Below are 13,712 nucleotides of genomic sequence, written 5' to 3' on the forward strand. Positions count from 1 at the left end.
TACTAGATAAGTGCCAAATACTAACCAAGCCAAAAATAAAACAAATTGTGAGGATAACAAAGTACACTAAGGAACAATTAGGGGTATAATTAAGAATATCAACTTCCAGCCAATCAACTCAAACAGAACTGTTTTTTTCCAGAATCTACGTTGTGCAATCTTTGCTGTCACCACTGCCCTATTTAAATGAAACCCATTCAATTATTTACAAGTAGGTATATAACCATAAGCTTGCAGCAATCCACCTAATTGCTTGATCACACAACCTTTCTTAAATAATCTAACATCATGTGGGATATATCACTGTGTGGGAGGTGTCCCTGCCTGCGGCAAGGGGGTTGGAATTAGACGACCTTTAAGGTTCCTTCCAACTCAAACCATTTTATTCTCTGATTCTATATTAACTTTACCGTTGCTGCAGATCTAATCAAACTATTCAATGCAGTATGTGAAAAGCTGAACTGTAGAGGCTGGGCTGGTTAAGTGTATATGTTGGTATTACAGTTGTGTTGGTGGCTTTGTGCCTCTATTTACTTTCTCTGGCTTCTGCCGGAGAAACTCATCTGTGCTCCGTATGACGGGTGGAAGTGGCTGGGTGTTGTTAGTGTGTCACACTGTTCTGGAGAGCTCTTTATTCCTAGGCTGTATCCTGACTTCTTGAATGGCCAAAGCAGTGACATTTCTGGGATGAGCGGTATAGCTACATAAGATCCAGCAATGGCTTCTTCTTGCTTCTCATAGACTTACTTATTTCTAGGCCAGAAAGAACCTAATTCACCTTATCTGAGTACCTGAGAGAGGTCACTGTATTGAACTCAGTAATCATACTCAGTGGAAGCATTGGAAATGCTTCTGGAAATGCAGCCAGCCTTACTTGGAAAGCATTAGGCAAGGGAGAATCAACTGCTTCTCTTTGAAAATTTATGCTGTGACAGCTACCTCCAGCTTTAAAAATGCATGACTTTTTAATTGAAGTTGGCAGGTTTTTAATTCCAAATATTGTTTCTTGTTATGCATTTTTTTGGTAAGCTAAAGAGCCATTTAGCACCAATAATTTTACCTCTGTGAAGGTACTTGCACATATATAAAGTTACTTCTCAATCTTAAAAAAAAAATAAATCTTAATATACCGCTTTATGATTTTTTTAGTCCTAGAGTAATTTTATAGTTCATTTCACTTTTGGAAATGTTCTTTACAATAATGTCAATGGCAAATTTGGAAACAGAATTCCCCTTGCAACTGGCACCATCATTTGTAAGTACCATATGGATTTAAAAGTATCCAAAGTACTTTCCAACCAAGGGAGGGGGGAAAGAGTTGAGAAGGTGAAAACAGAACTCTGCTCTGTTTCATGTGAAGTCAGGTAACGAATGTCTTCATCTAACAGGGCATCCCACTATGTCTCACCAAGAGAAAACAGATTTATTTGAAACAATTGTTTACATCTGCTTTAGAGAAATAAGTGAGATGCTGGTTTTATGTGGTTTGTGAAGAACAAACTTGCAAAAGATGATAAGACAAGAATCAGCAAGGAGCTATCCTGCCAGGTAGGAGGGAGGATATCCAGGTTCTGAATGACAGGCACCCATAATTACTCATCTTGCTCAGATATATGATTCAAAGAGAACTTTATCTTTCACTGTCTGCACCCTGCTGACTTCACTTACTAAAATGTCAATTGTCCTGCCCCTTTAAAAACATGATAAACAATAACATGTGGCTTTTGTGACTATCAAATTTGTTTTAGAAACTGTTAATGGCATCAGACTGGTGTAGAGGAATCTAGTCTTTTATTAAAAATAAACACATTCTGGCAACCTTTGGCTGCATCTGCTCTGCTGAACTCGACAGTGCCATGAATGGCATTAGAGGGCAACTGTTCAATTGCTAGAATGATCCTCGGCATTGTTCTGGTCTAAACCAAATAGCTCTCAGCTGGGATGTTAATGCATGTTTTGGCAGTTAGTGTTGGCGAGGGTCTGTTCCCTGCAGACAGCTTGCATGCAAAATAGTTCTGGGGTCTTCAGACTGCTTGCAGTATCAGCACTGCAATGTATGACCTGTTTCATTCCTTTCAATGCGACAGGTCATACTCTAAGTGATACTTTGAGATTGCAATTCACATGCCGGTATTCTCAGTCGCTTCACTAATTGTTTTGGTCTTGGTTTAGACAAGACATATGCTCTCATCCAAAATCAAACAACTAGTATCAGTGATACAGCATTATCATCTTAATTTTATTGCAACTTTTACTTTAATTGGGGTTTGTCATAACACTCTAAATATTGGGAGCGAGAGACAGCTTTATTTACCTCTTGTAATTCTGGCAGAGAACCCATCCAGTTACTGAAATAAATATGTTAGCAGCATTCAAATAGTAAATGGTTCAGCTGGTAAACCTCCCTTCCATTCAAAAGAAATTGCCACAGAATTTAAGAGATTCACAGAACAGTTGCGGTTAGAAGGGAACTTTGGAGGTCATCTGGTCCAACACCCTTGCTTAAACAAGTCCTGTCAATAGGCACCACTGGGAAGTGCCTGGCTCCATCTTCTTTACATCCTCCCTGCAGGTATTTATATGTATTGATGAGATCTCCCCAAGCCTTCTCTTGTTCAGGCTGAACAATCCCAACTTTCTGAGCCTTTTCTCACAGAACAGGTGCTCCAGTCCCTTAATCTTCTCAGTGATTCTTTGCTGCACTCTCTCCAGTAACTCCATTTCTCTATGACACTGGGGAGCCCAGACCTGAACCCAACACTCCGGATGCAGCCTCGCCAGTGCAGAGCAGAGGGGAAGGACCACCCCTTTCCACCTGTCAACAACATTCCTCTTAATGCAGTCCAGGATACCACCAGCCTTCTTTGCTAGAAGGACCCAATTTAGAGCTGACTTGCCATAAACAGGCAGAATGCTAATGCTGTCATGTTATCACAATTCTGAGAGTTCAAGACACTCTACAATACAAACAGACGATCATATAGTGACGTCCGTGACAATGGTTTTGTGCATCACACTGAGTCACCCCAAGCAGCCCATTCTGTCTTTCTGTGAGTAAGGGTTTGGGTTACCCTGGTTTGTCACAGGCTACTATGGTTTTCCAGCATCTGAAGGTTGCAGTAGTTCAGACTTCACCTGTGGAGGAGTGTCTTTAGATATGGAGAGCATTCACGAGGTAATCTGTATACTGGAGGCAGGCAGAGAAGCCAAAGTGTGAGTGCTGCCTCAATGCAGAGCAAATAAGCAGAATGAAACAGCACAGCCAGCTAGGAAGGTGGTTGCTTGTTGGTGAGAAAACAGAAAAGAAAAGAAAAGAAAAGAAAAGAAAAGAAAAGAAAAGAAAAGAAAAGAAAAGAAAAGAAAAGAAAAGAAAAGAAAAGAAAAGAAAAGAAAAGAAAAGAAAAGAAAAGAAAAGAAAAGAAAAGAAAAGAAAAGAAAAGAAAACTTTCCATGCCTCCCAGTTACACAAAACAACTGCTAAACATTTAGCAAGCCACAGACCTAAAGTATTCATAGTTTCCTGTTTCTGAACTGAAAAACCATCATAAGAGCTCAGAACCCAAAGCCTCTATAATTTACATGATTGGAAACAGACCCTACACCGGCAAATGAAGCATAAATATTTATCTGCAGGATCTGGGTATTCAATATTTACTACCCAGCCAACTCTATATAAGGGCACCAGCCCTATTCTGTCCAGGTCCTGTCCCCTTCCTGGACTCTCTGTTTCCATGCAGGAGCAACCTGGTTGCATCAGCTGGAAGCTATGGCACACTCCAAGCCGATCTCTGATTTTAACAGGAAAGAGCCTAGGACTTTCAGTGGCTGCGTCTGCAATCCAGCATAGTCTGAATTTCCACAAAGTGCCTGCGCTGCTGGCTCGAGAGCATCCACACCTCTGAGCCATAGGCTGGGCAGGCAACAACAGTTCTCCAGTGGCAAGCCCTACTGCTGGGGTTCAGTCAGGAAAACACAGGAGTGTAGGGGCTGCTCTAGCTCATTTGTTACTTCCATACATGGCAGATAGGGGGGAAATATAAAAGAAAACATTAATTATGCGTGGCATTTCACATTCACAGAATCATGGAATAGTTAGGGTTGGAAGGGGCTTTAAAGATCATCCAGTTCCCATCCCCCTGCGATAGGCAGGGACACCTCCCACCAGACCAGGCTGCCCGAGGCCCCATCCAGCCTGGCCTTGAACTCAGAATCGCAGAACAACTAGGTTGGAAGAGACCCACAGGATCATCGAGTCCAACCATTCCTATCAACCACTAAACCATGCCCCTTAGCACCACATCCACCTGTCTTTTAAACACCTCCAGGGACAGTGAATCAACCACCTCCCTGGGCAGCCTGTTCCAGTGCCCAATGACCCTTTCTGTGAGAAATTTTTTTCTGATGTCCAGCTGGAACCTCCCCTGGTGGAGTTTGAGGCCATTCCCTCTGGTCCTGTCCCCTCTCACTTGGGAGAAGAGGCCAGCTCCCTCCTCTCTAAAACCTCCAGTTTATACCCATTGCCCCTAGTCCTATCACTATAAGCCTTTGTAAACAGTCCCTCCCCAGCTTTCTTGGAGGCCCCTTTTAGGTTTTGGAAGGTTGTTATAAGATCTCCTCGGAGCCTTCTCTTCTCCAGACTGAACAAGCACAATTCTCTCAGCCTGTCCTCGTATGGGAGGTGCTCCAGCCCTCTCATCATCTTTGTAGCCTCCTCTGGACCTGTTCATACAGTTCCACATCCTTCTTATATTGAGGATTCCAGAACTGGACGCAATACTCCATATGAGGTCTCCCAAGAGGGGAAGAGAGGAGCAGAATCACCTTCCTCGACCTGCTGGCCATGCTTCTTTTGATGCAGACGTACAATTGGTCTTCTGGGCTGCACATGCACAGTGCCAGTTCATGTCGAACTTCTCATTGACCAGCACCCTCAAGTCCTGCTCTGCAGGGCAGCTCTCAATCACATCATCCCTTATCATGTACTGAAATTGGGAATTGCCCCAACCCAGGCGTAGGACCTTGTGCTTGGCCTTGTTGAACCTCATGAGGTTCTCACAGGCCCATTTCTCCAGCCTGTCCAGGTCCCTCTGGATGACATCCTGACCCTCTTGTGTGGCAACTGCACCACTCAGCTTGGTGTCAGCTGCAGACTTGCTGAGTGTGCACTCAATCTCACTGTCAATATCATTGATGAAGATATTAAACAATGCTGGTCCCAATATGGATCCCTGAGGGACATCACCATTCACAGATCTCCATCTGGACTTTGAGCCATTGACAACTACTCTCTGAATACGAACATCCAACCAGTTTCTTATCCACCAAACCATCCACCCATCAAATCCATATCTCTCCAATTCAGAGAGAAGGATGTTGTGGGAGACCGTGTCAAGGGCTTTACAGAAGTCTAGATAGATCACATCCGTCGATTTACCCGTGTCCACTGCTGCGGTTACCCCATAACAGAAAGTCACTAAGTTGGTCATACAGGATTTGCCCCTGGTGAAGCCATGCTGGCTGCCATTAATCACCTCCATGTCCTTCACGTGCTTTAGCATAGCTCTAGGAGGATCTGTTCCACGATCTTCCCAGGCACAGAGGTGAGTCTGACAGGTTGGTAGTTCCCAGGATCACCTTTCTACCCTTTCAAAATATGGGCACAATGTTACCCTTCTTCCAGTCACCAGGGACTTCTGATTGCCATGACTTTTCAAATATCATGGAGAGTGGCTTGGCAACTACATCGGCCAATTCCCTTAGGACTCTGGGATGCATGCCATCAGGTCAGGACTTACATATGTTCAGGTTCCTCAGGTGGTCACGAACCTGATCCTCCTCTACAGTGGGAGGGGTTTCACCCCCCTGGTCACCATCTTGCTGTCCCTTGACCCAGGAGGGGTGGGGAGGGCGGTTATCAGTGAAGACTGAGGCAAAAAAGTTGTTAAGTACCTCAGCTTTCTTCTCGTCTGTTGACACGAGGTCACCATTCCCAATCGTCAGTGGAGGTACGTTCTTTTTGACCTTCCTCTTCTGATTGACATACCTGTAGAAGCCCTTCTTGTTGGTCGTCAATTCCCTTGCCAAGTTCAGCTCCAGCTGAGCTTTGGCCTTCCTGACCTCGTCCCTACACAACAGGGCAGTGTCCCTATACACTTCCCAGGTTCCCTACTCGCACTGCCTGTGCAGTTACCGCTTCTTGAATTTGACCAGCAGGTCTCGACTCAGCCTTTCCTGCCTCATTGTTTGGCCCCATCTGACATTGTTTGCAACTTTGCCAGCTCTAACCATATAGTCTGCAGCTCTCCAAGTCTGATGCCTGCCCAAAGTATTTGGAAAAGGTCAGCCAAAAATTCAACTGTTTCTGAAAAGAAAGTAACTAACCATGTTAAAAAAACCAGTGACATATTCTTTGAACTGCTCTAGCACTCCCAAGCTTTGGAACATTCACATGAAATGTGTCAGGAGGTGTCTTTCCCATCTGGGACATGCCAAGCAAGAAATTTTTGAAAAGATGTGGTTTACAGTGATGAGGAAAAATATGCTACAGTGTAATTTCCTAATTTCCCAGGAGAAACCATCTGCAACGACAATGTCCCGACTTCTGGTGAGCGCAGAAACTGCAATTTTAAGTACTTTACACAAGGAACCAGATGAGGAAGATTCTCTTATGCTCCTCAAGCTCCCCCTGCTTTTCATTCTGTGATTCTCTGGCTCAGCTTCAATGAGCCAGACAGTTAACTTGAGTGCGTTACTTCAACTTCTTGTAATGTTTGGTGGTTAGGATGTTTTGCTGCTAACAAACTGGAATAGGTAGGGTAGTGTGGTTATAAAGGTACCTTCCTTTTCTGCTGAAAGAACTGTGTTATCAGGGATCAGAATATGAAAACCAGACAACACAAAAAGAATGTAATTAGATAAAGTAAGATGAATTAAAGGAGAGAACTGAGGGTCAGATTCCTGTCTCACGGATGATTTATTTAGATGGTACCTAAGAAAACCTGAAGTAAAAGGAGATGTAAAATACCTTCTCCCTATTGTTTGTGTGGGCATTTTTTTTTGTCATAATTTTTGTATTCATCCCAGTAATGATGCAAACACATTCTTAAAAAGAACTTGCTGCAGAATCCTGTGTGCACTAAGTTAAAGCTAACCCTGCAAGAGATTTATCCCCCCCTCTTCACATATGCTGGAGTAACTTGCCCTTTCTTTCTCAAATCCTATTCTCACACTTTCAACAGGAGTAGAAATAACAGCATCAGCTTATTTATTAAATTTCATAACCCAAATTAATGCACACTTCTGCAGCTCTAATTACTTTTCTATAGTTCTAATTGCTTTTCTACAGTTGCTTGTACTAGTCACCGAAGAGGGCTTTAAAAATGTAGTTTTACTAACCACATGTTGTTTGGTGCCTACTCTTTCTAAGCACCAGCATCTTTAATTGAAGGAAAATGAATTTTCTCTTTTAAGAAATGTTTTAAATTTCACCTGCTGGATCTAACACGTGATGCAAAGTGACGGACATGCAGTTTCTTGTGTCAGTAAATGACGATTCCTGCCAAGTAGTGAAAGACTACTTGTGACTCAGAAAGTAAGGTCTATATTGGATTATTAATTCTGTGCTCTTGTGGCATTAAAAATTACATGAGGATAGCACAATCAGAAATGAACTACTAGGAAATGAACAGTTTCTTATTCAGCACAGGGTACATATGATGTAAACCGAAGTGTCAACAGCAGCTGATGGCTGCCGAAGTTTCCTAACTTCAGTCTAGCTACATTCATGTCCACACTGGAAAGAGATTTGTTCAAAACTGTACCAGTACACTATAACTTCTGGGAGATCTAAGGAACTACCTCATGCAATTGTTCATCTTAGTGTTCTCATTCAGAACTTAATCCCAAAGATTATATATGTGCAACTGCAAGGACTGCACACCTTGTGGTAATCCCTACACCCAAGCTCCAGGTGCTTTTGGTAGAAGTGACAAACCACTTCTTCCACTGTGCTCCGGTTCTGGTTTGCAGGAGCTCACTCAGATAAGAAGTTTCTCTGGTCTGCAGAAAGGCAACCAAACAGAACCGTTCTGCTCTCACTTAGATCTACCAGAGCAGGGATATACCTCATGGAATTAGAGGAGGCACAGGCATGTCAAAAAGTGGCAGGCTGTGGTTTTGAAACACCACACTCCAGCCATTTGGGATTCTGCAGTGAGCCATACTGATTCTTGGCTACCTCCTGAACTCAGAGAAGAGACTTGCAGTAATACAAATCCACCTCAATTTCCATCTATAATTTTATTCTGAAACGCCTCTTAAATCCACAGACCTCCAGATTTATAAACACCCCACAGGTTTGCTCCAGGTGATTCTTACTTATAAATTTACAACTCTGACATACCTCATTTTGTACAACTCAATTCTTCAACTGAGTTGGATTTTTCTCTTAAAAAATAAACTAAGCCAAGAGTTCTAAAGTTTTATCAGATATGCAAACAGGGCTTAGACTGTGCACTCCCCCCCCTTCAAATTCAGCAGGCCTGCAAAGAGTTTTCTGTTGAAGTATTTTTTCCAACAAATACTCCCACTGAATTATTTACTGTTGAGACATAAAAAAGCATTCAGAATATCTGTAATTTACTGGAGAAGAAAAAGTCTGAATTAAATGGTCTGTGTATTGTAGCTTGATCACGCTGCTCGAGATAATTTCAGGGCAAGATTCTTTACTGTCTGATGCTCCTTTGGGCTGGTGAAACAAACATCCACATGTGCAGTCATGGGAAAAATACAGTTTGGTTTAAAATAAAGCTTTGGTGACGCTATACAAACCGCACTCTTTCAGCACTGTACCTCGCCGACTTCTCAAAACCCACTGATGTATACAAAGATTGAGTCTGCAGCACTGCTTTCACCTTGCTCATCACAATTCCTGGTGTGGTACTTAGGCAAGAAGAAGGAATTCTCAGGAGAAGATTTGTCCAATAATTGAATGTGATGAATAATCATGCAGTGCTTGTTTCCGACAATGAACATAAACACCATGGTGCTTAACTTAGAGGAGTGCCTGTCCACAGAAATTACTTCAGAGCTCTAACTTACAGAGCAAGAGTAGGATTCAGTTCTCCTGACACCTTTGTCTAGATGTCTTTACTGGAGGAGAGAAACAGGCTTTTTTACATTATGATTAATTTATGTGTTTTATTACCTCTTTGGATGACATGAATTTCACCTCAAAACTGCCTCCTTCTCTCCAGGGACTGGAAACAGTTTCTTTGTGACTAGGTCACTGTTTAAACGTTAGAAGAATTCTCATCCCATCTGTCTTCCCCTGTAAATGAGTAAAGCTGGGCTCCTTCAGCTTCAACCCAACCAACCAGGATGATGAGCAGGGGACTACACGAAGCTACCACTGCTGTGTTCGAGCAGCCTCCTCTAGTTCTTATGCTGTGCCTCCTCCGTTAGAGTTTTAGTTTGACTCCAAAGCATATTTAGGAAATTATTCCCACAATCTTCCCTAACTACTGAGCTTTGATATGCTTCGTGAAACAGTCTGAGTCGATCACTAGTTCTCATTTGGATGGAACTAAGCCAGAAGATGCACTTCATGAATGCCCCTAATGTGCTTCTATCTATCTATTTATCTCTAATGCGTATTCAAGTCATGGGATCAAACTAGAGGTAGTTTGAAGTAATTCTACATCAAACTTGCACGTTATGGATGCTGGGCCCTCATATCCAGCGTTTTCCTACAGAACCGTTTCTGCACTTCTTCCTAATTCAGGTACAGCTTAAGAATTCTAAAACCTTTTCTACAGGCACCTTCCTTCACTGATGGTTCACAGCCAGGAACTGTTGCTTGAAGAGACATGCCAATACTACTAGCCTGCTATCAACTATACTGTTTCATGGCTAGGACGCCTGGTACAGTTCTGGTTGACCCTAGCTATTCGTCTTTTACCCACAGCTGGGAGGTGGCATGTGCCAGAATCTGTGTCCAGCAGGCAGCTTGGAGGCAGACGGGCATATTCTGTGTGGGAAGAGTGCTGGTATGTGGCTGACAGCTATCAGCTGTAATATGCCATGTATCTCTGAGGCCAGAAAAGCCCTGACCTGTTTTACTTAACTGCAACAAACATGACCTTAGCTACTACAGCACTCTCCAAAGATAAGGGAGAAATTGACCATTGCTGAAAGAGCTCTCTGCTCTTCTGTTTTAAGTAACTGCCCTATAAGATAACCTACATGAGAGAACAAGGACCTCCTGGACTACAGGGTAGTTTGTAGCCTGGTGGTTTGGTCAGCGTCTGCATCCTAGATCAGTGCGTTCACCACTCCAACCTTTAATAAAAAACAACCACCACCTCTGCTCCTCGAGAGCATTTTGTGTGGCATGCAATCCTATGTGCAGCTGAATCCAAACGCTTTCTCTGTGAAGCTCTAGAATGACAAAGCTGCAGCTGTAATGCATGGCCTTGAGGAGATATGCTGTAATGGCCAGTAACAATACAGAGTTTAAAGTTCTACTAGCCCTCCTGCAGTAACTAAATGCCCTGACAATCCCTCAAGATTCCCCACATGAAGATCTCTGAGGAAACAGGTAAAGAAAAGCCCAATTCCTGGGCTGTATTTCTAGGCAAACTGTTGTCAAACTTGCTTCATGTGGTTGAAGTCAAAGGGTTTCTGAGCATACCTCAAAGATAGCACCTAATAAGGACCATCCTCACTAAAACCTAGGGCACTTCAAGAGTTTAAGCATAGTTATACCAAATATAGAATCATAGAATCACCAGGTTGGAAGAGACCCACCGGATCATTGAGTCCAACCATTCCTATCAAGCACTAAACCATGCCCCTCAGCACCTCATCCACCCGTCCCCTAAACACCTCCAGCGAAGGTGACTCAACCACCTCCCTGGACAGCCTGTTCCAGTGCCCAATGACCCTTTTTGAGAAAATTTTTTTCCTAATGTTCAGCCTAAATCTCCCCTGGTGGAGTTTGAGGCCAGTCCCTCTTGTCCTGTCCCCTGTCACTTGGGGAGAAGAGGCCAGCTCCCTCCTCTCCACAACTTCCTTTTAGGTAGTTGTAGAGAGCGACGTCTCCCCTCAGCCTCCTCTTCTCCAATGATCCGGAGTTGCCAGATGTGTAGGTTTTGAACTTCCTTCTCAGCTTCCAAGCTACCTGCTGGAGCCTGTCTCTGGCACACGCCACCTCCCAGTTCTCTATAAAAGAGGGCTAGCTGGGCTGGACCAGAACTGTGCCAGATACGCTGGCCATAAAACAGCACAGATGACAACAGGCTGGTGGCATCAGCATCTCCTGCAACAGTTCCCAGCCGTGAATCATCAGTGATGAAAGGCGCCTGTAGAAAAGATTTTAGAAATCTCAGGCTGTATATGAATTAGGAAAAAGCACAGTCTAAAAGAACTAATCCTTCCCTAGTCCTGCCACAGGCAGTTTTCCCGTGGCTTATGGTATCTCCCTGCCTCCGGCGCGTGGAGCGGCGTTCCCTGCAGGCTGCATCCCAGACCCCCAGGCAAGGCGGAGGCACAGCCGGCTCAGTTATCGTTTCTCAGACTACAAAGAGAAGACACGGAGCCCACCCTGGGTGGTTCTGCCCGGCCGGGATGAGCCCGGTTAACGCCAAACGCGAGCCGGAGTTTGTCAGACTTGCGGGTTTCGATCTTCTTTCCCCAAGAGAAGGTCCCCGGCACACGCCACCTCCCCTGGTGACACCTCCGTGGGGCAGCAGGATGGGAACGCCCGCGGTCCCAGCGCCCCGGGAGCCATTCCCTCCTGCCGGGAGCCGGCTCCGAGCGGCCCCTCGGCCCCGAGCATCCCCCGGGGCGGGCCGGGAGCGGGGGCTGCGCCCTCTGACGAGCCGGGCGATGGGAGGGGTGACCGCCGCGGCTCCAATAAAGCCGGGGCCGGCGGCGGCCGAGGGCTGCGTGCCCCCCGTCCCCCACCCCGAGCATGCAGTGCGTCCCCAGCCTGGTGCTGGCGCTGAGCTCGCTGCTGGGCGCCCTGGCGCTGCTGCAGCTGTCGCTGCACCTGCGGGTGCCGATCCGCTACGGGAAGCACGAGGAGCGGCTGTGCCGGGCGCGGGGGCGGCTGCCGGCGCGCTGCGCCTGGTTCCTGCAGGAGCTGCCCTCGTTCCTGGTGCCGGCGCTGCTCCTGGCGCTGCGCAGCCCGCCCCGCCTCGAGCCCCTGGGATGCCGCCTCCTCTGCTGCCTCTTCTGCTGGCACTACTTCTACAGGTACCGCGGGGGAGCCGCTGGGAACGGCGCGGGGAGGAGCGGGTGGTCCTCGGGCGCTTGGAGAAGGATGCGCGCTTCGGGTCCTCCGGATGCGCGCTTCGGCTTTTCAGCTTGAAAACAAACAAACAAACAAACAGAAGGAGGTTTCGCTCAGCCGGAGCGAAGTTTTGGGTGAAACCCGCCCCGATGTTATGTAAAGGAACGCGCGAGGCGCTAATTAATCGCGGGCAGGAGGCGCGCAGGCAGAGCCGGGAGCGCGAACACGCGGAACCGCAGGGCCCGGGCACTCAGCACGGAAAAAAAAGCGAAGTCACCGCGGGTTTTCTCTACCACAGCACAAAAGTTAGTTCGTGACGCTCGGTTTGTCATTCCCACTTCATACCCAAGTACCGATTTATCTTTTTTTCCCCCCCTTTTGTCTTTACAAACTGCCATATCAGATGTCAATGAATGCCGCGGCTAATTCTTTCTGTACTTGCTAATAAGGAGCTCAAAGATGGAATAGAGTCGTGACCCACTGTTGCTGATAACTTTGAAGTGACGTAGCTCAACAATTGTCACTTGGTTTTGCGGTCAGTGGGACTTGGTTTGGAGTATAGCATCAGAATATATCTTCTGACAACTCGAGCTGAGTGGTTTTTGTCTCCTGCTGCATTTCCATTTTCTATGGTGTTCTTTCATGAGGAATTTGGCTTTTGGTTCATGGTAAAAAACTGGCTTTTCACAAATGGCAAGTGCATGGTTGTGCCATTAGGTAACAAGAAGTTATTATGTAGCTTCTGAGGCAAAACTTTTTCTGCCTTGGTTTGCCATTTATTACCCCAATTCCTATTTCTATATTTTAATTTTGTTTCCTAGAAATGGAAAACATTAATATGATAAATGATCAAAAGTTATTATTTGCAACTCAACCAAAATCGATGTTGAAAATCCAGCTGCAGTATCTCTACAGATGGTTTAGGAATAGAAACTCTAGGCTGTTGTAGATAACTTTGAAACAAAGAATAGTTTAAAGTGTTAAAAGACTATGTTTGAGATCCATTCATTATCACTAGCATATTTTCTTTGTTGCACTAAGACAGCTGAAGGACACTACCTATAAAATGCTTGGCTCCCACAAAGCTAGATGTATTAATTATATGTAGTTACAGTAAATTTAATTTAATGCATTCTGCTGTTCTTAAGAGTATCTGATTGTTTCAGAAACACAGAAATCAATGAGCAACACCAGACAACTGAAAGAGATGTTACCTTACCAGTATGCACATATCTTTTGAGTCAGTGGCTTCTTTTTCTATACTAATGCTAAACTTAGGCAGAAGCACTGTGTTTTCAAAGATCTTCCTCAAATAATTTTGGAGTCTTCTCATCAATGGTAGGAGTATACTTTTTCTCTTGTAAAAATAAAACCCCTCATTTTAACCACGCATGCATAACAAACAATTTTGTTTCTAATA

The 13,712-nt window shown here is 44.9% G+C and overlaps 1 protein-coding gene across 1 annotated transcript in view; it reads left to right on the forward strand.

Annotated features, from left to right (window-relative positions):
* The first annotated feature begins 11,954 nt into the window (after positions 1-11,954).
* SRD5A2 (steroid 5 alpha-reductase 2) overlaps positions 11,955-13,712 on the forward strand; it is a 29,236-nt gene continuing 27,478 nt past the window's right edge. Inside the window, exon 1 of the mRNA XM_069852588.1 lies at positions 11,955-12,255. Coding sequence (XP_069708689.1) covers positions 11,972-12,255 — 284 coding nt within the window. The 5' untranslated portion in view covers positions 11,955-11,971. The remainder of the gene's footprint in view (positions 12,256-13,712) is intronic.

This window comes from Phaenicophaeus curvirostris, chromosome 2, assembly GCF_032191515.1.
Source record: "Phaenicophaeus curvirostris isolate KB17595 chromosome 2, BPBGC_Pcur_1.0, whole genome shotgun sequence".
Lineage (NCBI taxonomy): Eukaryota > Metazoa > Chordata > Aves > Cuculiformes > Cuculidae > Phaenicophaeus > Phaenicophaeus curvirostris.